The sequence below is a fragment of the Betta splendens genome, chromosome 11, assembly GCF_900634795.4.
Source record: "Betta splendens chromosome 11, fBetSpl5.4, whole genome shotgun sequence".
Lineage (NCBI taxonomy): Eukaryota > Metazoa > Chordata > Actinopteri > Anabantiformes > Osphronemidae > Betta > Betta splendens.
Genome location: NC_040891.2, coordinates 16101144 through 16124489, shown reverse-complemented (window position 1 = coordinate 16124489; position 23346 = coordinate 16101144). Strand labels below are relative to the sequence as shown.

The 23346-nt window shown below is 44.6% G+C and overlaps 4 protein-coding genes across 11 annotated transcripts; 1 reads left to right on the top strand and 3 right to left on the bottom strand.

The window, feature by feature from the left end:
• Nucleotides 1–123: 123 nt before the first annotated feature.
• gabpb2a (GA binding protein transcription factor subunit beta 2a) lies at nucleotides 124–7036 on the bottom strand. 2 transcript variants are annotated; one of them, XM_029166193.3, is made up of 10 exons: nucleotides 6315–7036; nucleotides 5682–5944; nucleotides 4708–4815; nucleotides 4329–4496; nucleotides 3867–4061; nucleotides 3392–3439; nucleotides 3265–3310; nucleotides 2998–3174; nucleotides 2811–2929; nucleotides 124–2509 (listed from the first exon to the last, which is right to left on the bottom strand). In XM_029166193.3, the coding sequence occupies exons 3-10, from the start codon at nucleotides 4813–4815 to the stop codon at nucleotides 2159–2161; spliced, it is 1212 nt and encodes a 403-aa protein (XP_029022026.1). In that variant the 5' UTR covers nucleotides 5682–5944; nucleotides 6315–7036; the 3' UTR covers nucleotides 124–2158. The 2 variants fall into 2 exon arrangements, with proteins under 2 accessions (XP_029022026.1, XP_029022025.1); XM_029166192.3 differs by having other exon boundaries at nucleotides 3265–3439.
• A 144-nt stretch (nucleotides 7037–7180) lies between these two features.
• On the bottom strand, nucleotides 7181–9252 carry mllt11 (MLLT11 transcription factor 7 cofactor). Of its 2 annotated transcripts, XM_029166200.3 has the most exons (4): nucleotides 9092–9245; nucleotides 8536–8692; nucleotides 7887–8053; nucleotides 7181–7691 (listed from the first exon to the last, which is right to left on the bottom strand). In XM_029166200.3, exons 3-4 carry the CDS (start codon nucleotides 8037–8039, stop codon nucleotides 7602–7604), a joined length of 243 nt encoding a protein of 80 aa, XP_029022033.1. In that variant the 5' UTR covers nucleotides 8040–8053; nucleotides 8536–8692; nucleotides 9092–9245; the 3' UTR covers nucleotides 7181–7601. The 2 variants fall into 2 exon arrangements, with proteins under 2 accessions (XP_029022033.1, XP_029022032.1); XM_029166199.3 differs by lacking the exon at nucleotides 8536–8692 and having other exon boundaries at nucleotides 9092–9252.
• Nucleotides 9253–9843: 591 nt separating this feature from the next.
• cdc42se1 (CDC42 small effector 1) lies at nucleotides 9844–18470 on the top strand. Of its 2 annotated transcripts, none has more exons than XM_029166198.3 (5): nucleotides 9844–10003; nucleotides 13379–13738; nucleotides 16003–16107; nucleotides 16365–16436; nucleotides 16683–18470. In XM_029166198.3, the coding sequence occupies exons 2-4, from the start codon at nucleotides 13604–13606 to the stop codon at nucleotides 16431–16433; spliced, it is 309 nt and encodes a 102-aa protein (XP_029022031.1). In that variant the 5' UTR covers nucleotides 9844–10003; nucleotides 13379–13603; the 3' UTR covers nucleotides 16434–16436; nucleotides 16683–18470. The 2 variants fall into 2 exon arrangements, with proteins under 2 accessions (XP_029022031.1, XP_029022030.1); XM_029166197.3 differs by having other exon boundaries at nucleotides 16679–18470.
• A 1051-nt stretch (nucleotides 18471–19521) lies between these two features.
• On the bottom strand, nucleotides 19522–23246 carry LOC114865237 (BCL2/adenovirus E1B 19 kDa protein-interacting protein 2-like). 5 transcript variants are annotated; one of them, XM_055512740.1, is made up of 11 exons: nucleotides 23012–23246; nucleotides 22770–22877; nucleotides 22339–22697; nucleotides 21695–21880; nucleotides 21327–21482; nucleotides 21021–21242; nucleotides 20843–20945; nucleotides 20636–20767; nucleotides 20281–20367; nucleotides 20104–20202; nucleotides 19522–19940 (listed from the first exon to the last, which is right to left on the bottom strand). In XM_055512740.1, the coding sequence occupies exons 2-11, from the start codon at nucleotides 22799–22801 to the stop codon at nucleotides 19808–19810; spliced, it is 1509 nt and encodes a 502-aa protein (XP_055368715.1). In that variant the 5' UTR covers nucleotides 22802–22877; nucleotides 23012–23246; the 3' UTR covers nucleotides 19522–19807. The 5 variants fall into 5 exon arrangements, with proteins under 5 accessions (XP_055368715.1, XP_055368717.1, XP_055368714.1 ...); XM_055512742.1 differs by having other exon boundaries at nucleotides 22339–22694; XM_055512739.1 differs by having other exon boundaries at nucleotides 23024–23246.
• Between the last annotated feature and the right edge of the window lie 100 nt (nucleotides 23247–23346).

Below are 23346 nucleotides of genomic sequence, written 5' to 3'. Positions count from 1 at the left end.
ACAACCTAACGGAGGTCGCCACATCATTTACCGACAGCTGAACTGAACAGATGACATCAGCATATGATCACACAACAAACGTGGGTGGGCACAAAATACACATTATATATTAATGACACATGATACAGCCGAGGTCTTTAATCAGAAAAACAAGTGTTTATATTTCAGGTTACCAATGCAGTCAGCCAGTCATCATCATGTAGAAGCATTTAAGCACTGTTAAAAAAATACAACTTTATATGTACATAGAAAAAGGTTGGCTTTGCTGAGCTTATAAAAATAACTATCGCACTCAAATCAAATGACGTGGAACCACCGACATGAGAAGGAAAGAAGGGCACAACAGACTGCGGAGAGGGTACAGGACGTTCACAAGGCCACCCTGGCCAGAGAGAGAGAACCAGCGCAGGTTTCACTTCAGCCGCTTCACGCTGAAGAATACATTATAGAATGTGGAAAACACGTAGTTTGTTGTACAAATGTTACCATTACGTTACAACGGAACACATTGCCATTTAAAATACAGCTGATAAGAGACAAAACAGTTGAATTCCTGAAAAGTGAGGGTTAAGAATTTTCTCTGCCATTATTGGAAAGTTGTGTCATGACTCCTGGTTGATGACGAAATTGGGGTTTGGACTGATTCGCAAACTCAGCATATATTATTTAAAGACAATGCAGAGGATCAGTCCCATTATTCTGGCCAACGGTGCCTTATGGGTAAACGTGTAGTGGACAATGACCTGATACAACAGCACTTCAGAGAGTCAGAGTTTGTACATAGTCTACGTTCATAAAACAAGACTCAGTCTGACTCCGCAGGTGTAAAGCTGCCTGGGAAACAAAGCCTGGTTTAAAAAAAAACAATTATCATAATTACTAAGAGAAATACATGCTTACATGATGGGTCTAGTTTAGGTCCAGCTCTTCTGTGAATCTCTGAAAGCAGTTTTAGAACAAAGGCCAGTTTTTCTAAATTTGTTACTGATAGAAGCAGAACTGTATGTTAAAGACAACGGCCTAAGCACTGAGGCAACTGGCAATGTTTGGTATTTGAGAAACAAAAAAAATCACAATGAGCCATTGTTACAAATGATGTAACGTTCGAAAACAAAAAGTATATAAAACAAAAACAGAAGCTTCAGAGTGAGTTGATGTAGTGTCCAAAAGGAAATTGTAAAGAATAGTTTTTCTTTTCACATCTCCAAGTCGGAGAACACAATGGTGCCAGCTGCGAAACGTTAAATCTACTAACAGGAATAAATGGGATATGAACAGCTTCCATTGGAAAAACATCTGCATTCAAAATAAGATCGTTAGGGGAAACTAAAACTCTAGGTTTCTGCTGTGTCAGCATTACTTATTCTACATAAACCAGCTGTTCCTATTTGTAGGTACTTGTATTTGGTCTACACAGCACAGGGAAGCACAATGGTTCCTATTCCTTCTGCAGCTCTTCAATTCATTCATCCAGTATCATTCCTGATAGCTGCTGCCATTTTGTATCCTACGCAAGCAGGTGTTCAATTAAGACAAATCTGGAACTGAAAGTGTCCCAATTGAAATCTTTTCATAATTTTTTTAGTTTTCTCAGTTTCCCTCTCTGTACAGCTGTTACCACTTTTAAAAGGATTCCAAATGGTGCAGTCTGTCTTTATATTGTTCTATCTTTGCCTCATTCCTGTCAGCAATCTTTCAGGGTCTCAGAGTGGTACATTACTGCAATGCACCGCAAAGTTCGTTTTAACACACCAGTTGCTCTTTCAAGGTCGGCTTTGCAATTTTGGAAAGCCATTTTTCTTTCCTCACTGAAGAGTCGGTATTAAAACAATCAGGTATTCAAAATGTTGCATGACTAACCTTCTAGATTTTCCATGAGTCCAGCTTCTCTTAGTGCTGCCCTTCGTGTTGCTCCTCTATTAACGATTCTAAACGGGCTTCACTGACACCCACTGTTGTTTGTTTAGTCTGTTTACGTCTTTCCTCCTTCCGCTTTAAGGGCAGCCATTTTTCTAAAGGACGCATATCTGAAATCCACTTAGTTGGTTTTTGGGGAATCATTTTGTTTCATCCCACTTTTGCAGCAAATCATCTGCAGAATCAAAATGGTGCACACTTTAACTTCTCATGTCACTCTTCCCCATTATCCTCCTTCCTGTTAGGAGCTAACCTCAGTTGCCTCGCCCCCCGTCTCCACCAGTGTCACCTGACCCTCCTCTCCCTCCATGATGATGCCTCCCTCCTGCAGGACAACCATCTCTCCCTCCTCCTCCACCACACCTGCAGCAACCTCCTCCTCGTCCTCCCCTCCCACCACCTCCTCAGGGCTGGCTGCGGCATTGGTAGAGGTGTTGGAAGTCGTAGCAGCGGCAGCGCTGTTAGCCTGACTCTGAGCCATGGCCTCCAGCTTGATGCGGTACTCCTCGGCCTCTTGCTCCTTACGTAGCAGCTGCTGCCGGTACTCCTGCGCCTTTCTGTTGGCCTCCTGCAGCTGCCTTTGCAACAACTCCTGTAGGAGAGAGTCATCATTACCTCAGTTCACCATCCTTTGTTGTTTTAAATGTAAATTATTCTCATCATCATGCGTCTCTTGAGTTGGAGACAACCAGAATGAATGTTTACAGACACATTTTGTATAGGCTCACAGCTGATAATGTGCTGTGTCTTATATCAGTGATGAGCAGGTTTGTACTGTCCGTCCATCCATTTTCTACTGCTTAATCCTGTATGTCGACACAATGTTGTGATTCATACTCACTCAGAACCCCACAGTGATACTACTCATCATTATAGGTGAAGCCTCCACTCACCGTCTCTCCTGCGTCACCGTGGTTGTTTGTCACCTCCAGCTTCCTCTTTCTGGATGGTTGAGGCTGAGGCTCCTCCGTCACCACCTCCTCTGTCACTGTGTTGGCTGGCACCGCCAGCACTGAAAACACACACAGTCAGTACAGAACCCACCAGCACGCATGAGTAGGCGTGCAGGTTGTGTCTTACTCTGTTGTCCGTGTTGCATGGTGACAAAGAACGGCTGTGCCATCCCTCCTGTGGTCTGCAAGTTACCATGCTGGTCCGTTACTATGGTGATGACCCTCTGACCTGCCTCATTAACAACAGCAGCATGCTGGATGTTAGAGTCTAGAGCGCTGGCCGCCATCGCTTCCTCTGAATCTCCTGCACAGTATACAAGATCACTTGTTTACCAATAAACAATACCAATAAACTTGTGTGTTACGGTGTGTGTCACTGTGTGAGTCCCCATACCTGCATTGGCCTTGTTGAGCAGCTCTGCCAGGTTGACCACCCCCCCCTGTATTGCAGGAATTCCCTGGATAATGAACTGTGGCTGGTTGTTGGTGGTGGTGGTGCTGGTCTCTACGTTCATACTCACCTGGTTCATGTTCACCTGGTTCATATTCACCTGGTTCTGCATGCCCTCCTACATGAGAACACACACACACACACACACACACACACACACACACACACACACACACACACACACACACACACACACACACACACACACACACACACACACACACACCAAAAATAAACTGTTTAACTCAATAAAACAGAAAGTTTTCATTCTACCAAAGAAAACCAAGTAAGTCAGAGTACTACAGATTGAAAATGTCTAAAACAAGGTCAAACATTTCAGGACTAATCAGTTTCATTAACATTATTAACAACTTCCTTCAAAGCATTTGAATGTTCCTACCATTTAAATATTCAGTTGATAAAAGAGAGTTTGTGTTTTTATATTAGAACCACATTAAAAACAGAAAGAATCTGGTAGTTGACCTTTTCACTTCAACTCAGACTTCACTAGGAAGTGCAAACAGAATTCTCAAACGTTGTCTCACCTGCAACAGCAGCATCAGCTCAGTGTTCTGGGTGTCGGCGGCGATGTCAAACGGCGTCTTATCGAACTTACTGAGCGCGTGCACATCAGCTCCATGCTTGATGAGGGTCTCAGCCACGCTGTGGTGTCCGTGCTGTGCTGCCCAATGCAGAGCTGTCATCTTCAGCATATCTTTAGCATTGATGTCTGCACCACTCTAAAAGATTATACACAACTCTAATTAGGCTTTAAAGTATGAGTAGTGTGGTTTTACTGTAGGTTCGTCTCATAGATCTGTTCATAGATCAACGATGTAGGTTTCACACAAAGGACATTGCTGTTCCACGTCTGAAATTGTAGGAAATATTGTCTGTAATAAACATTAGCATCTGGACCTTATGATGCATGAGTAAAATAGGTTTTACAAAACTGTTGAAATGTTTGACATGCAGACTACACAGTTTAAACCCAGACCAGTTCATACCCGGACCAGCAGCTCCACAATGACTGTGTGCCCCTCAGCGGCAGCCATGTGCAGTGGAGTTCTGTCCACTTTGGTGCGAGCATCTCTGCTGACGCCGGCTCTTAGCAGGACGTCAGCGGTGGAGTAATGGCCGTGCTGAGCTGCCAGGTGGAGGGGGGATGTCCCCAACTACAGGATACACAGACAGGTATGACAACATTGGTCACACATAGTCTCAGTGGTCACTTTATTAGCTGTTGATGAAGGTTAAATCAGACTGAAGGTTAAATCAGACTGAGCCAATGAGGCAGGTCAACTCATATTACAGAGTGAGTGCTTGTAACATGTCCAGTCCAGTACAAACTAGCAGAGTAACGTCAGCGTGAACATGGCTTCTCACCCAGTCTGTGGTGAAGGGGGCTCCATTGGCCATCAGGTTCCTGACCTCATCGTCCTGACCTTTACGAGCTGCATCCAGGAGACGCTTCCCCAGGTCGACCAATGACATCTTAGAGACATGTTCCCATCAAATGTGTGTTTATAGCATCATAAGTGACAGAAGATGCAAAAACATGCACATAGGAAGTAATAATATTTTTTTTATTATTTATGTCTTGGAGTGTATGTCCTGTGGAGGGGGGGATGCACAGTAAAAGAATTTTCTGACATTTACATAAATGTTTTTACACTGTTAATCAAACTAATAAACAGCACATTACACTTGTCTATAGTTCTAGCTGTGTGTAACAGTGTAAACTGAGTAGATTAAGCGATTTCAACTTGTGACTGAATATAAAAGATTTAGCTTTTTGGAAGTTTGATATAAATGTAAACTTTTAAACGATTAAAGTTTAAAGGGTGTCTGTATCCAGAAGTAACAAAGCCGTTACGGGAGACAAGACCAAACTAAGCCCGAGTCAACGAAAGGCTTGTCCGATAATGGAATCGGGACTAGTGATTGCGAAACGGCAGAGAAGGACGAGCAGCACAGGAGCCATTTTACGCGCCTTCATGGCAGAAAAGAGTCCGCCATGTGCCACGTACCCCCGGAGAGCCCTCACGGTGCTCAATACTACCAGTAGGGCCCCGGTAAAAACGTCCCGCACCGAAACATTTACTGCAGCAGCGACAGGAAATCGTTTGATATTAAGTTGTCGGTTTTCCGGGGGAAGTCAGATAGAAATTTCCTATTTTACTCACGGAGAAAAAACTACTTCCACATCCGGTGAAACAGCTGCTTCAGGCGGCGGTGCCGCCGAACAGCTGTGCGGGGACCTTTCCAGCTTCACTTAGTTATTTTATTAGTGTGTAATACTTAGAGGCGATTAAATGTAATGCTTTGTCCCCACGGAAGACGGCGGAGCGGCGACTTACCGTGTCCAGGGTGTTATTAAGAGCCAGCCGGGGCTCTCCGCTGCTAATGTTAGCAAGTTAGCTCGGCTCCACGCCGCCAACGCGAGCGCGTGTGGGGCTTGTGCGCTGGTATCTCCCTGCAGTGGCAACAGCTCGGTACCGAACAGACTTCGGTTCAGCCAGAACAAAGCGCGGACATTAGGCGCCTGAAGCTCCTCCGGCCTTGTTTACTGCAGCAAGTTGGCGAGAGGCGGCAAGTATTTGCCCGGATGTTGTGGGTAAACCTTCACAATAAGAGCGATGGGAGACCGTTTCAGTCAATCGTTTTTACTGTTGGACAATATAAATCATCAATTTATTTACTTCATGCTTGACACCAAGCTACAGAGAACTGCAAAGTCACTGCAGTAGCAGGCGCACCAGATGCAGATTAAATTAGCAGATCATCAATAAGGTCTACGTTTAGCAGAACAAACGTGAACAGGAACATTTGTACATATTGTTTTCTGTGCATGTGAGCTATAGTAAAATTCCAAACCGGAAGCGCGATCTCCTTTGTATGTGCCTTGACACTAGTGTTTACTAGCTAATGCTAATGCTTAGCCGTTAGCCTGTCCACATGTAGACACAGACTTTAATTAAATAAATCTTTACCTTCTGCTGTCGTAAAACTCCGCTACGATGCGTCTTTTGCCGTAAACTCAGTTCTGGTGCGTGCCCAGTCGCCGGGAGGGGTTTTAAAAACTGCTATTTGGGGGTTTTATCGGGTACAAATATGGCGCCGACGCGACACCGGAGGTGGAAGCTAGTCAGTTAACCTCCCCGTAGGCGGGCTCTGCAAAGGCATCGCGGGGCTGGTCCCAGGTCGGTCAGCGGCGGGCCTTGTTCTTCCTAGTAGTAATAGTAGTAAGTACTGAAGAAGACGGCTGACCCCAAGTCAGCCAGGACTGCGAGGGACAGACAGAGCTAATTTAATAACTACACACGTTACCTTTTAATATAAAGTAAATACACATCATGTTCAATAACTACATACTCGCGTCCTTAACATCTACCTTTTAGAGTCAATAATAATCACACTTGAGTAGCGGATGAGTGAAGCTTAGGCAGTTTTTCTGATTTAAACTAAAGCCGGTTTGTTTGAAGCTGATAAGATTTCAATACCTTGACTTTTTGGTTTTATTTGAAGCTGTTTTCTAAGAGTTTAACAGAAATCAGACACCAAGGGTCCAGCAGATTTTTCCTAGAGTCACTTGGTAACGGACCACTGAGGACGAAATATTAAATGAAACAGTGACGACTCATTTAGCTCCTCTCTTCTTGCTGGTCACTTGTGTGATACAGCTACTGCTTCATTTCATTTCTTGATGGAGTAACAATGATTTACAGGTTTATAGAGATTACCCTGTAATCGTCTCAAACCACATTCTTTTTCTCTTCAAGGTAATCGTTGAAATCAACCTGTGTGACTTTATATATAAAACCTGGTCGTGTGATAAAAATGGAATTTTGTGTGAAGATGAGACGCAAATGTTTTATTTGGTCCCAGTTGATCAATAAACACAAATTGAACAGGCTCAGACAAAGTGACTGAACAACAAAAGGCACAGAAGGGAACAAACATGTAATTAATAAATAATAACCTGTCTGAGTTTGATCATTCATCTAAAATTAAACAATGACTTGACCATGTCAGATCCTTTAATCTAAACCAGGATCAGTTTCTGCTTTTACTGTGGTAAAACCAGACTCATGTAACGACTTCCTGAAACAGTGAATCAAACAGAAAGTCCAGCAAAGCTTAAAAATAAGCAGGATGTGTGTCCTTATCAGCTTCACATTAAACAACACTCATCAGATTCCTGCCTATGAATCAGCTGATCAGGCGTCATGACAACTATAATAAACAAGACACGCGGTTCGTTGAGGGTGACGGTGGGTTCAGAGCAGCAGGTTGAGGTCGGCCAGCAGAGCATCCACATCAGCAATGGGAGCTCTCCAGTAATTAAAGGAGGAAAACTCAGAGAGCTCCTGAAAAGAAGAAGCACAGTGTTACAGCAGCTGTTTGGATTCGACCCAGACACTGCAGTAAACTATTTCTGGTTTGTAGTGACCAGTCTAAATGAAGTGCAGGCAAGATTCATCCGACGTTTCACCTGAAGGATCAAATGTTTCTGCCTAAATAGAGACGAGCCCATCTGGGATCCCATTTGAACGGCCTCTCACCTCTTTGTCCTCAGTCCTCGCCCTGGATGTCTTGTCTTTTTCCCACTGTGCGTCAGTCAAACCCAGGTCCTCCAGCTCAGATGGGTCGAAGGCCAGGATCGGCTGCCTCCAGAAAAGGAAGGAGTCATACTGGCTGGTTGATTTCTCCATCATCCTTCAGGTTCCGGCTGCAACATAAAATAAAAGACAAATATAAAAATTTGATCTCAACAATAGGTTCTGTCATTTTAATTTAAACCCAACTCCAGATCTCACAGAAGAGAGTCCAAATGAAAACGTTTCAGCTTCATTCACTGAACTGTGTGATTTATTTGATAAAATATTATCAAATAATAAATATTCAAATATTTCTGACTGGTTTGTAATCTGCAGTGTCTTCAAATAATAGATTTCTGTCACATTTTTCATTTTATTGACGCATTGACTGAAACTGGAAAATCAATTATTCTCGGACAAAAGATATTACAAGTTAGAGTTTAAATGTCTTCAACTGGAACCAGAACTGAAAACTGCACAGAAATTTCCTTCATAGCTACACATGTACTTATGGTGGACGATTTCAGCAGGGTCTAAAGATAAAGTTTGTCTTTAAAATATGAGATTCTGAACAGTTGCGTTTTAATAAAACACACTGAAGCCACTCTCTGACCTCTACCGCCCATGGTTCCGCCCGGTCCGGTCTCCATCACACAGACACGCAACGTCTCTTCATATAAACACGAAGCGCGAAGGCGTCAGGTTCTGTGTTCTGGCTCGTGGACCTCCCATCACATCCCCGATATATTTGGTGCTGATTCCTCCCGATTCTATAAGAGGAACTGGGTCATCGTGTCTCCACTCACCGAAATAAAGCCGCACATTTCGTGGCTCAGCAGATTCACCTGCCACGAAGCTGTATCCGTATTTTAGCCATTTATTGTTTAAAGTGCTGATGCTGAGGCGGTAGCTTCACACAAATCTGGAGCAAACACCTCAGTCTAAATTCACGCGTTAATCACTTGACGTTTGAGGCGTTGTCCCCGGGTTCAGGCTCAGAAGACGTCGACGAGTCTAAACAACACTCATTTTCACGCCGTAAATGTCTAAATCTGTGACAGGCATTTACCAAAAATATTTACATTTTTATTGTTATGTTCAAAGCTTTGGTTTACAGCAGGTTCTTTCATCACTGGCTTTAGACACAAACACACAAAAAATAAATTCACCTGTTTGTTCCTGATGCGAACGTAAATTCCTTTCTGTGTTTTTTTGTGTTGTGTTGTTTTGTTGCCGATGGTTCAGAAGCTGCAGATTAAATGAACTGTCTGCATCAGGTTTACCGCAACACACAGCACACACACGCACATACACACTCGCTTCCTCTTACAGATTTCAAAATAAAGGTTGGATTAACTCACTTTCCTGTCTCTGACTCATTTTCTCACTCGCTTTCTCACGCCATGTTGTCCATCATGGTACGAATTAAGGAGGAGCCAGTCACAACCAGCTTTACACGCCTTCACTAACATGTGATGAGCTGCTGCTGTCTCACCATCTGACCGGCTGAGTTTCCGGTTTAGTACAGCAGACCTAAAGCAGACAATAGCTTCAGTCCCGGGTGGTTGTAGCTCAGGTCCAACTCTCTCACATGGGACGGGTTGGAGCTCATAGATGAGGCCACAGAAGCTCAGCCTGGACCCACATGGAGTTCTAACATCTGTCCTTTAGATGGCGCTCACCTACAGAAACCACAGACACAAAGGTGCTGCGGATCCTCCACTGAAGCTGCTCGAATGACCGTGATCTGATATCTACTGGACCTGGGTGGTCCTGCTCGATCCCCTGACAGGAGTTAAAGCTCCAAACGCAGCTCCAAACTTTTACAAGTCCAGAGTTAAAGCTGATGAGGCCATACTAAAATCTTTACACTGTCAGATGTATAAAACCTGCTCATGAGAGGCAGCAGGGGGAGCTGTTGGACCAACACGGAACCAGAGCGAGAGGAGGAGACGCCTCCGGGACCAGGACTCGTTTCCTGGTTTGAGCCACACCTCAAACTTTCCAGAGTGGATCTGGTTCTGGATCTGGGTCCTGGTCTCAGTCTCAGTCCGTGTGTCGCCGCTGTTGCTTCATCTCTGGTGAGTTTGTCAAATCTGCTCAGTTTAAGTGAAAGTAACTTCAGCCTGTTTAAATGTTCTGTATCAGCTGGAGACATTCAACTAGGCTCAAACTGGATTTGGTGGTTTTTAGTAGAACGTGTGAGCACTAACAGAAAACTGTCGTCTGCCACAGTTGGTTCTTTTATAGATTAAGCTGTTGCTTATTTGTGTGACATTTAAGATCAGAAGTGTTTGTGCAGGTTTTATTGATTTTCTTTTGATTCTCAGTCAGAAGCTAAAAACAAAAATATTCACAAATTTAATAAATGAAGCATTTTGTCTAAAAGCAGTTTATGCTGCACGTTGTTAACAAACTGAGGATGTGGAGACTAGAACAGAACTAGTGAATCAAACGGAATCAGGCACATATTCACTGGGTCACAAACAGCCTGTAGTGTGGTGTTAAAGGTCAGAGGTCACAGCGGTTTCCCTCTGTCAGTTTTAACTGTGATCTCGTTTTTCTGTTCTGGGTTTTCAGTGTGACGGTCTGAACCTAAAGCTATTCACTGCTAAGTTCTGATGGACTGAGAGGTCATGCTGTCTGATGAATCTGAACAGTGCCAGCGACTCAGCTGGTGGGTTGTTGATTAGAACCTACTCATCGTACTGGTACTGGTTTGGTTCTAGATGTTTGTGTTTTGCACCAGCTGTAACTCAGTGGTTCTGATCTGCAGGTGAATCCGGGTTCTAGTTCAGGGTTTGATTAATTTCTCTCACTGTTGGCGGACTGTGGTTCTGGAGAGATTAGAACCTGCTGCACTGAACATGTGCTGAGCAGACGCAAGCTGTGACTGTGAACCAGTCGACTGTTGGACTCTGACCTCCGTGTTTGTTAGTGTGGATTTAACCTTCAGCCTTGAACACGCACGCACGCATGCACGCACGCACGCACAAACGCACACACACGTTATATCAGCTGCTCCACTTTACATGGCTTCTGTTTTTTCAGTTTTTGGTTACATGTATGAAGAAAATGCTTTTCTGGACTTTGATGACGTCTCTGGTGGTTCTGCTTCCAGCTCAGTTTGTGGATTTTTCCACGTGTTCGAGTGAGTCCTTCGAGTGGATGAAAGGACTCATTCAGCTGCTCTGGTTCTGTCTACACGGATCAGCATGTGTTCAAAGACACAGGAGACACAGTACAAAAATTGTTTAGTTATGAATGTGTTAGCCTAAGGTACATCCATGCTTCTTATTTATTTTTTTTTATTTATTTTTTTGCTCCGATTGTTTACTTAACAGATTTGCTTGGTTTCAGCAGCTGGTTGCACCCCTTACCCCCCCCCCCCTCCCGCATACACACCCTAAAGCAGAAACCTAACCTGTCCACCAACACAGCAACATCACACACATTTTGGATTAGCTTTTTATCTATATATTATATAGATATTATTATATATTCTATATATACTCTTCTTGTTAAAGCAAAGCTGTCCATCACAATGTGGCATTCAGCGTAATATATGCTGCTTGCTAAACTGCTGGACAGAACAAAAAAAAAAAAAAAAAAAAAAAAAAAGACACAGGAGATGAGTTCTGGTCCAAAGCTTATAAGTAAATAATAAGTTTATTATTGTAACCAGGATGTACCAGAACATTTAATGCCTGACCCGCACTTTGTTCGGACTTGTTTCAGTCCAGCCTCCACGCCTCTGTTCCCGTTACCATGACAACCAAGGAGCCGTTAAGTTTGAACTGACCTGTTCCGTAGAGGTAGTGGAGCCTGTTTTTGCGAGGCCAGTGTGTGCTGAATGGTCTTTGATAAGCTGCAGCAGGATGTGAACGAGGAAGTGAACTGATCTGAAATCAGGGATTAACCTGCCAGCTGCAAACAGAACCTGACCAGCAAATCAGCTGATTGAAGTAGTGATGCTGCGTTCGCTGACACACAGTAGCGCTGTTGTTCTGGGTGGTTGAGCCTCAGCTGATCTTAGATCAGAATGATGAAGATGAAGATTATTCAGCTTTATTCTGTCTTTCATTGCTTCTCATTTTTGTTTGGTACTTTGTTTTGTAGTACTTGTAATATTCATATTTGTACTAATATTAGTAGAATTAGTATTTGTGGTAATATTATAGTATTTGTATTTGTAGTACTTGTAGTAGTAGTAGTAGTAGTAGTAGTAGTAGTAGTAGTAGTGTTGGGTGTGAACTTTTCTTTGTCACAGTAACTTGTTACAACAAGTTTGTTGCTTTAACAACTTGATTCTGTTGTTTTTGGCAACAGGAGCAACAGATAGACATGAGGTCCAGAACCTCATGGTGAGTCGTGGATTGGACCAGAACCTGTGAAGCTCTGACAGCAGCAGCTGATCATAGTTTCCTCCCCTTTACGGGCTCATGTAGCAGGAATGCGATGCAGCTTTTTGTGGAACGACGTCTCACTGGTGCCGGGTTAAGTCAATCAGAACCGGGTTTTTCCACTTTGAGTAAACCTGAGTCTTAACAGAAAGCGTCATCCAATCCTCTCCTCATAGCTAAGCATGTAGTCACGTAGGTGTCACCACACCTGGACCAGGACCAGCCATGTGGACCGGAACCATGTGTGTAGCTATGTGTTACTAGTTTGTTTGTAAAGTGAGCTTTTCTGGAGCTGAGGAATCTACAGTCTGTGAGCGTGTTCTGTCCTCGGGCTGCAGCCGTGGATTCAGATCTCGGCTGCATGGAAAGCGTGAAGCTACATGTTTCCTGCGTTTCGGGCCTCTCACATTCCTCCTTTATCATCTGCTGAAATGTGCTGGACAGACTCCAGACATGGTCTCCTGCCAAACCAGAACACACTGGAAATAGAAGGCAGCTTAACCCTGAAGCAGCCAGGAAACACTCTGTCGCTGGGTTGAAGTGGATCATTGAATCGTAGCTCTGATCAGTTTGAGCCAGAACACGAGATCCAGAGACGCTCTTTACAGGCCTGAGTGTGGAGCTTCCTGTGCTGTGTTTGGACCACACCCAGTGTTTAGTCGCAGTTAATGCGTTGACTGTGTTGACGTCGCTGAGGTTTGGTCATGCAATAAACTTTCCAGCACTTTCAGAACAGTTTGGACAGTTTCTTCAGGAAAGTAAAATGTATGAGTAAAAGTAAAGGCTCCATTAAAGGCTTGTTTTATGACATCAATTGGAACATTAGGCCATTTTATCATGTTGTGCAAGTAGTCAGACAAAATGTTTATTGTGAGAAACTGGAAAGAACAAACAGCCTGATTCCAAAAGATGAACTTGGGCTCATGAATCCTCACTTCCTTCACTGACACAGTGAAAAAATCAGACTGATGAGGAAATGATCACAAGGTTATTTAAGTTTACATTACATTGATGTCACATTTATAAAATGTCAAATGTTCTTGTGTCTCACAGATTAAGAACACGACGTAAATTCAGCCATCTAACTTTGGATATTACGAAACAAATTCATCTTGGATCTTCATCTTCCTTTTTTGATTACATTTTGGAAAAGTTATTCTTTTACCGTCTGATTTTGAGTCCGAGATTCAAACATTGGATATTCACGGTGCTTCACTACTGAGGTGGGATAGATTTGGAGTCCTGGTCTTCTGAGAGCCGGAGCAGTTGCTTGTCTGGATGCCCCAGGATTACCCACAGGCTGCAGTTTCTCATCCAGCCTGCAGGGCGGCGGCAGAAAGCGGAGGCCGGCAGCTCGGAATGAGTGACTTCTGGCACAAGATGGGCTGCTGCGTGGTGGCTAAACCCCCACCGGTGAGTAACAGGACACAGGGAGACACCCACTGGCCATGTTCAGGTAAAACACACACGACAGGAGGAGGAAGAGAGTTCAGAGATCAGTCAAACGACAGATCACACAGTTTCCACTGCAAATACTTAAAGGCTCTAGAAAACCCTCTAGAAGTTCCACAGTAACACTTCTCCAGTAGGACAGTGGTTTTGTTCACTAGAGGATGTAGTGCCAGTGTCCAGCTCAGTCCAGATGTTCCACATGTTCTCATTACAAACAGGTTTAGTATCAGCAGCACTGCAGTCCTTTACTAGACACGTGATGGTTTATACATTGACTGCTTGTCGGCTCAGAAGAAGCTTTTTGTCCTCTGAGGGAAGTGAAGTCCCCACAGCGTAGGTGTGCTAGCACACTTATGTCCCCACTGCATAAGTAAAACACATTTTACTTTACTCAAGTGTAAACAGGTGGTAGAGCTTCCTGTTTGATGGTGAACTCTGACCCCTGCGGGCCAACACCCTCTTCCTGTTTCTGACAGTGGCGACTGTGATGGAGGCATCATCAACACGCGAACGGGGACGTCTTGCACCGCTGTCTCCCTTTTGTCTCCCATTTTTAGACTCTGGTGTTTGTTCCATTGTGTCACTGCAACAATACACCAAATAAACTGAACTTCCTCTGAAAACTCAGCAGTAAAGGATGTTCAGCACATGCTCAGTAGGTGATGTAACTTCAGTTTCTCTCAATTCAACACCTCACCGGACAAAAAGCAAAAAAAATTCACTTGTTTGACTTGATTATAATTGATTCGCTTTTTTCCCAGATCAAGAATCAGTGATCCATAATGTGTATGAACACAAATGAATTCAGAACCGACATGATAATGGAGTTTAATTGATGTGAATCCCTGCTGTTGTTGAGCAGCACAGACTTAAAGCTGATTTGATTTGTTCTTCATCAGAAGTTGTGAGATTGTGGTTTGGGCGGCGCTGAGGCGTCCCAGCATGTCCAGCCATGTTCAACCACCTCTTTCCTCCGCCTTCCTCCTTTTGAAATTCCAGTCTGTCCCCTGCTTTGAGGACTGACTACCACATAATGATGATGATGATGATGTTGGTGATGAAGCACACTCCTTTCTTCCCTGTTCAAAGACCAGCAAGCAGTGAAACATTGTGACTTCACAAACCGCTCTGAGATCAGTTTGGATTCAGAGGATTTCCTCTTGCAGATCTTGGAAAGCCAGGAAGCATTCCACTGACCTTAGACTCTGTTGTAGTCTCTGTCTCTGTCATTTCCAGCTCTCACATTGGCCACGCCTCCTCATTACATCACTTCCTGGTTTTTGCCTCTGCTTCCCCTGATCATCAGGGCCACACCTGGATTTCATGCACTATGGCGTTGCATCATTTCATAGTCTTAGTCTGTGCCGATCTTGTTGGATACCTGTTGAAAGCTTACAGGTAAACTGCTAACACTTCACCGTGTTAGTTCCTGCTGTAGCAGCCATTTTGCATTCAATCACTTGTAGTTCACTTGTAATTCTTGTATTATATTTCCATTGGGCTGTTCAGAGGCAGAACCTCTCACCCCCCCTCCTGTAGCTTCTGAAATTAGATGCTGTTGAAGCTGAGACTTACAGAAGCTGAACCTCCAGGTCAAAGGTCAGAACCTTAAGCCTTCTGATGTTTGGCTAATATCATTCTAGGAACATCTGCTCCCCTCCTCATCACACCCTAGATCTGTCACCCCAGAGGGTTCTTACATAAGGCCTCTGAATAATCCATAATCCTCTAGGATCTGATGGAAATGGCCACGGCTCTGATGTTTCTCGATGAACACACATTTCTACACAGGAAGATTAACTGGGCTCTGGCATCAGAATAAGGGTTTAACAGTCTTCAGTGGCTGAGTGGTTAACGGCTCTGTTATTTTAAGGTTGCGTCAACAGTTTGTTGGTTCAGCTCAGGCATGTCAGAAACTGATGAGACTGAGAGAGAATGCGGACGAGTAGAAACACATCAGACCCAACGGGTCAGAACCTGAGTGAAAGGAAACATGTACATGGAAAATAATAAACTAACAACACATCAACATGTACACACTGAGTGTGTGTGTGTGTGTGTGTGTGTGTGTGTGTGTGTGTGTGTGTGTGTGTGTGTGTGTGTGTGTGTGTGTGTGTGTGTGTGTGTATATCAGATTTCAGTGAAGTCAAACATGAGAAATACACAAATGCACATGATAGAAACATTTTAAAAAAAGTCTGTCTGTCATGTTCTCACCTGTGTAGAAGAAGAGGAGGAGGAAGATCGATCGCAGTATGATTGGAGAGCCAACTAACTTTGTCCACCTCACACACATCGGCTCTGGAGAGATGGCAGAAGGACTTCAGCCGGTGAGAGTCCACACCTGATCCCCTGATCTCCTTTAGCTCCTTCGCCAGACCAGTGTGTGTGTGTCCTCCATTTCTGTTTAATGTCTCATTTATTTGCACCAGTTGGCGCCCTTCATGCTGTTCCTGATTGTTTATATTTGTGAAGATTCATATAAACAAGATTGTTATCAGGCTGTTTCAGATGAAACACAGATATTAAGTCAAACATTTTAAATGTCTGTGTAAAAGCTAAACATGTCCGTTTGTTTTGTTCACAGTCGGGGCCGGTTCAGGAGCAGATGAGGTCCAAAGGGCCCAGCATGAACGGCAGGAACAGCCTGCTATAGCCGGTAAACACCTCCGTCTGCTTAGTCCTGGTTCTGCACCGCTCACGGTGTTGCTCCTTTACACGACACAGGAATCTATTACATTAGTTGTAAATGGAGGCAGAACTTCAGCCTTTCGGAGTGAAAGACACTTGCTTTGTTACTAAGTCCTTTAACTCTGATCTTGCTGCATCTTGTGGTTTCTGACCTGCAGGGGTGCTAGCAGCAGCACTCGGCACATTTTAATCATGTGTTTCATTGTTCAGGAAGGTGTGAAACTGATCCAGATTCCATAATCCTCTCCTGCTTCAACCTCTGATGCCCCAATTCAGCATCTGATCACCAGAGGGGTTGACCCCTTCGCCACTGCTAAAGTGTGCACTGTACCTGCACCAGCTTTGGGGGACACTGTCCTAACATCTGGACCTGGAAGCTTCACCCTCGGGAAAGCGTGGCTGCTCCGTTTCTGTAGAACCTTTAGAGTCCAGACTGAAATGGTGTAGCCACAGTCACAGGACCCAGGTTTCACCAGAAACGAACTAGAACTACATCTCCCAGCATTAAACCTCTGACTACTCCAAACTGCAACACAATGGAAACAGTTTATAATGAATTATGTAATATTTTTGTTGTTATGTTCAGGCCAAATGTGGAGAATTTACCCTCAGTATTCAATTATCTCTAGAGTCATTTGACTCCACTTCCCAGAATTCAACATACTGTATCTGCCTTATGACAGAAAGTCTGTATTTAAAATGTCTCCAGTGAAGCTACATTTCCCAAGTTTAATTGGGATGGTATCTAAACCCCATCATCTAGTAGAGTCTGAGCATCACTACATTACCCATAATCCCACAGTTTAACCCTGACTTGGTGGAAAGTCCCTCCACGGACTTCTTTTCCCACGATGCTTCACTGCTCAGGTCTCCTTTGTATTTAGCTCTAAGGATCATCACAGCTCAACTCTGTTTAGTTTTCTATTTTAGACGCTGGACTTCAATTTCCAGGGTGCTTTGCTCTGCACAGCCTCACAAGTAGTGCATGAGGAACGAGTCTTATTTCAGGGGATGGGAAAGTCCCGCGAACCCCTGCGTCACTGGACTGTGTGTGTGTGTGTGTGTGTGTGTGTGTGTGTGTGTGAGTGATGTCATCCAGCAGTTTAAATATAACGAGGAAACCACATGACATGTTCACTGTCTCCAAGGATACGCAGTGCTTTGACTCTGGCTTTCACATTGAGAAATTTTCTTCCATGTTGCTTTGGTGGATAATCAGCCGATTTTAGTATTTTAAATTCAGGCGAATCACTGAGTTTTGAGCTCGCCTGCTGCTCATGAGTTCTCCCGGTTTCTATTTTCTGCCTTTTCTAATGAAACGTCCTGAAAAAACAAAGCATATGTAGTACTAGAAATTAGATATTTCTCATTTTTGAGTTTTAGATATGTTTAATATATTCTTGTCACAATGATCTGTTCAGCAGTAAAGAGCTGAAAACAAACAAGCTGGTAGAAAAGACAAAGGTGAGAGTCAGAGCAGCTTAAAGTTCACTGAACAAATGTCATTATGGCCGTTTGCCAGTTCACAGTCCAGCTGTAGGTGATTTTTTTGTAGTTTGTGATTACAGTTAAACAACAAGCGAACGGTGTAGCATGCGAGTGAGTCACAGGACAGTCACGCTCTGGGGGAGATTCCTCTGAATCTGTTTCCCTTTGCATCACGGTAAGCGGTTATCATGGAAACAGCTGCGTCACAGTGATGTCCACCTTCCACTTTCTGCTAGTTGTCGAGACCAAAGAAGCTGCCGACCTGTGGATGCGCGTCACGTGACTCAGTCTCACACTGAACTTCCTGATGTGAAACCAGAAACTGATCCTGTGTCTGTCTGAGCTTCTCTTTAATGTTGTTTATTACAGATGTTTACTGTGTTTTTCTAAACACATTTGTGCTATAGTTTGTTGATGTTTGACCAGTTTCTGTAGGAGAACTGAAATACTTTAGTTATTATTTCTATTGTATCAGCTGTTGACTGAGACCTAATAAACTTTAATCTGATGTGAACCAATTGGCCCAAAGTCCAAAGAACTCAGCTCAGAACCTGTTTGTTATTTTGTAGACTGCTTAAAGAAACATCTGTAGTAGCAAAGTCCATGCAGAGAAAACATGAACAAACAAAAATACTGAGGGTTTTAACTGAGGAATATGTTGATGTGGATGCTGAGGTAGTAAGTATTAGTTGAAGAAAAGACAGAAATATTGATGCTCTACAAACATGATATTATAAACATTCTTATGTTATTGCGTTATGCAATGTTCCTCATGACGACTGAATGAATCCTCCAAAGTGTTTCACCAGCGTCGTTCACACACAGACGCAAAGAAACGTCTGATGGTTCAGCTACAACCTGGTTCACAGGTTCTGCAGAGACCACAAAGCTGTGAGGACTATCTGATCAAAACTGGGTCAGAACCAGGAATTCCGGTGTGGCCGCTGTTTGAGTGGCCTGTGAATGTCCTCACAGCAACAGTAAGACAACGGCATGTGTCTGTGATCGTGAACTTGAGCGCTGCCATGGAAACCGCAGCAGGAAACAGGCCTAATGGAAGACTTAAGTGTGATTGTTCATGGGTTACTGCGAGGATTGGTCTAGGTGGTGGTACAGCTAGACAAGCACACACACTCGGCTCTGCGTTCCTGTTTACTGAGGTTCCTCAGCTGTGACCTCATTTCCTTCCTGTCCAGCTCCATTTCCTGAACAGCCACTGGGTTCATATCGACCCCCACCACACGTGTTTTCCTGTTGTGCAGAGTGAGCACAGTGTTCCCTGTCACACATAATAAAATGGCTCCAGGTAGTCATGACCCTTGACCTGAGCTTTAACAAACCCAAGCAACATGAGTTGGGGCTTCACAGTAACAACATGAGGTGCTGGCCTCCATCTGAGCCTTCACTGGGCTTCAGGCTGGTTCCCCAGGTCAGGTCACACAACAACAATAAGCAGGAAGTAGGGACGTACTCCACACACTCAGGTAGCTCAGGTAGCAGCTCCCTCCAATGAGTCAATGTAAGGAAGCAAGCACCATTTACTCTACACTATTACCAGTGAAGTCTCATGTTTTAATGGTTATTTTATTGTTTAAAAACAATGGGTGATTTGATCCATAAGAATAATAATAATAATCCATCATGTGTAAAAACTGATTCTAAATTCTGATTCTGTTATTCGAGTAATAAAACATCTTCAGGATGATTAAATTTACTCACAAAATGATGAAATACTTAAAATGCTGTTAGTTCAGGATTAAAATGGTGTAAATGAATCACATTACACTCAGGCATGTTAACTATCAGCAAACAGGTTCAGTCCATCCGTCCTGACTGCTGGATCTTTGTGTTCTACCTGATCAGCTGCTGCTCGTACCTGCAAGGAGCAGAAAACGGTTCAGACCTAAAGTGATGAGTCTCATGATGCTCAGCAAAAAAGCAGTAGGATGAATAAGGCTCAGTTCCGTATCTGTCTTCAGGTTCACTGTTCAAAAACATACAATTTGAGGAAATTTAAATAGTCTGTGACTGGTTCTGTGTGTCTATGTCAGTAAAATGAACATGGGACTGTAAAACAAAGTTAGAACAGGAGCATTAGCTCCAAAATACTCTGGGTCACAATGTAAAATATAATAATAATCACTCACTGTCTGACACAATCTGGTATCTGCACATGCTCAGTGGGGACTAAGTGAGAAAGATCCTGGAGGCTGTCGACAAACTGAAGCTTCCTGCTGAACTTCGAGCTGAGGAGAAAGCGGTCACAAGGTCAGTGACAGACACTCTGCTGGTTTCTTACGTGGAGGTGAAAGGAGGCAGCAGACCTGATGAAGGGCTTGATGATGGTGATGAGGGCTTTGATGTACCAGGTGGGATGAACCACGTAAAAGCCTTTCAGGTTCTTCCTCAGTCTGTGGACACGGACAGGATCAAGTGAGACCAGCAGGATGTGCCACCACTACAAACACACTTCAGTGGTAGTACTGCAGAGCTGTTTCTACTGCGCACACACATCAGGCAGCTTGTTCAGACCTGTGGACTCAGTGACTCAGAGGAACCACAGCCAGAACCTCTTACAGACTGATGTTCTGGTTCTGCGAGTTCTACCATTCGCACGTTGAGACAGAGATCTGAGAGAACCACAGTCATTGTGTTGTTAATGTGTGTGAGACGTGCTACCTCCTGTCGATGGTGGTGTAACACTCTCTGAGCCAGCCGATTCCTGGGACTCTGTCCTTCTGTCCTCCAGCACAAAGATACACCATCACATAGTTTTCTGCAACCATCAGCTCCAGAGTCCCGACCACATACCTGCCGAGGGACGGATCCGACTGTGTCATACAGCAGCACACATGTTCACAGTGGACACGAATGTGAGGTCGATACCTGAACAGGTGATCCATCACATACTGGTAATTATGAAGACTGTTCTGTGGCAGGTAACAGGACGAAAACACAATGATGTCATTCATACCATCTCCATAGTAACCTGGGAGGAGAAGGAGAGCAGGTAACCCAGCTGTTTGTCATGGGGGGCTATGGACCACCCCTCAGTAATTTGTACCTCCGTGGGACAAAACCCTGAGGAACGGCTCCAACACGCTCATGTTGACCCGGCTCTCCTGGGGGGGGTCTCCTGTGGAGAAACAGCGCCACCTGGTGCCCTGGCTGTCCACAATGTCCTCCCTCTCCAAGTCTGTTGTAGCTGTAGAAGGTGCCAGAGAACTGGAACTGGTGACGAGCGGTCTGCGTCGGTGGGGCGCGACACCGAGACGCCGCAGTTCTTCTGGAAAACGAGCACACGTTCTTTTTTTCAGATCGAACTGCGAGGGATGTGGTGGGAGAGACTCTGGACTGTTTAAGCTCTGACCTTCCAGATCGTACACAGGGAAAGGCAGCGATTCGCTGTCGGACGGCGTCTCCATGGCGTCCAAGTCGAAGTCGAGTCCCGCATCTTCATCCTCCTCAGGTGAAGGGGAGAGGAAGGCGGGGGGGAAGTCCTCAGAGACGGTGGACTCGCTGCGACCTGCGGTGGAAGACTTCATCATCAACCCATCGTCCTGATCTGCTGTAATAATCAAAGTGTGCACTTCTCTGATTGCCTTCTTCTTAATTAAACGTGTCTGACTACATGTTGTCAGGTCTGTAATTACAGGAACAAAGGAACCACGGCAGCTGCTCTAAGCTCAGCTCTATAATATCTTGGTTCTATTTTTTATACAGTGAACGCTTTTTCACCCAGCGACAGGCTGAGAGCTGGAGCGAGCAGCACTTTCTTCTTTGTCGGCTGTGTCAAGGCCAAGCTGCTGGGGGGAACTGGAGCCATCGTCCCTCCAGTCCTGACCAGACCTGCAGCAGCTTCCTCCCCCGGCCTGTCTCTGGGTGCTGTCCAGGGTTTGTGCTGCGACCCGCCCTCCGCTGCTCCTGATGACAGGAAGGAGGGGGAGGAGTCAATCACTGACAGTCTGTCACCCGAGTAGCCTTGACAACATGAAAACGCTCTGTGAGCTTCCTGAGCTTCTAGACCAGGGTGTGCCTCAGGGCCGCTGTCCTGCTGGTTTTCCAGCTCTCTCTGCTCATCACCTTGAACAGGTGTGTCAGTTGGCTCGTGCAGCTGCTGATTGACTGAACACACCTGATCAAGGTGATCAGTAAACTCTGGGGAAGGAGAGTTGGAAAACCAGCAGGGGACGGGTTTGAGTTTGACGCCCCTGGTCTAATCCAACATGTGCAGTCACAGGTAAACATGTATTTATGTCTGTGAGTAAGAAATACAGTAAATCACCTAAACTCAAAATAAACAACTAACCTTATGCTCAAATAACCAAAAATAAACTTCAAATAAGGAAACTAACTTCAAGACGATAAAAACGTTTCATCACCTGTTGAAGCTGCAGCAAAAGCATCTGTAGTATCAGCCTCAGTACATGCAGGATCCGTAGTACTAGTACTACGTATGATATCGGTAGTACTAGTACTACCTGTGGTATCTGTAGTACTAGTACTACATGTGGTAACTGTAGTAATAGTAATAGGTGTGGTATCCGTAGTACTAGTACTACGTATGATATCTGTAGTACTAGTACTACATGTGGTAACTGTAGTAATAGTACTAGGTGTGGTATTTGTAGCACTAGTACTAAGTGTGGTATCTGTAGTACTAGTACTAGATGTGGTATCTGTAGTACTAGTACTACGTGTGGTCCATGGGCTCCTGTGCTCGTCCTCCAGCAGAGACCTGCTGAAGACAGAAACACACTGGAAACAAACTGCTGCACGTGTTGACTAAGGTTCTGTGAACTGGAACTCTGACCTGGGTGCGTCGTCCTCCTCTCTGGACTCCATGTTGTTTCTGCTGGTGGAGGTAAATGATCAGATTTTCACGTGGAACCAGCTCGTTGACTGGTTCCAGAACCAGAACCTACAGAAGAGAGCAGGTCCAGAGTGCCGGTCAGACTGAAGAACCAAGTTTGTTCCAGTCTTCGGTGGTTCAGAGCTGAAGTAATGGGCTTCCTTCCAGTGGAGTCCCACAGACAGGCTGGAAGCTTAACACACCTGGAGCCTCACCTGATGACATCACTCACACTTTATGACCCTGACACGTCCCCACCAACAGCACCGTCGTCTCACAGGCAGACCCGGTAGGAGGCAACAGCTCCCCCCAGTGTCCTGCTTCTATTTCCACGGTACTGACCAGCCTCTTGACCCAGAGTCGACCTCACCGCAAGTTCTGGAAGGGAACAGACGAAGAGCACAGTCACTGAACTGAGACTGAAGTACACTCTGTAAGTGGAACAGCTGAGGTGTGGTGTCTTGCATGCCGAGGGCCCACCCTGTTACCGTGGCAACAGTGACTGTAAAACTCAACAGGGCTGTAAAGTGCAGCGAAC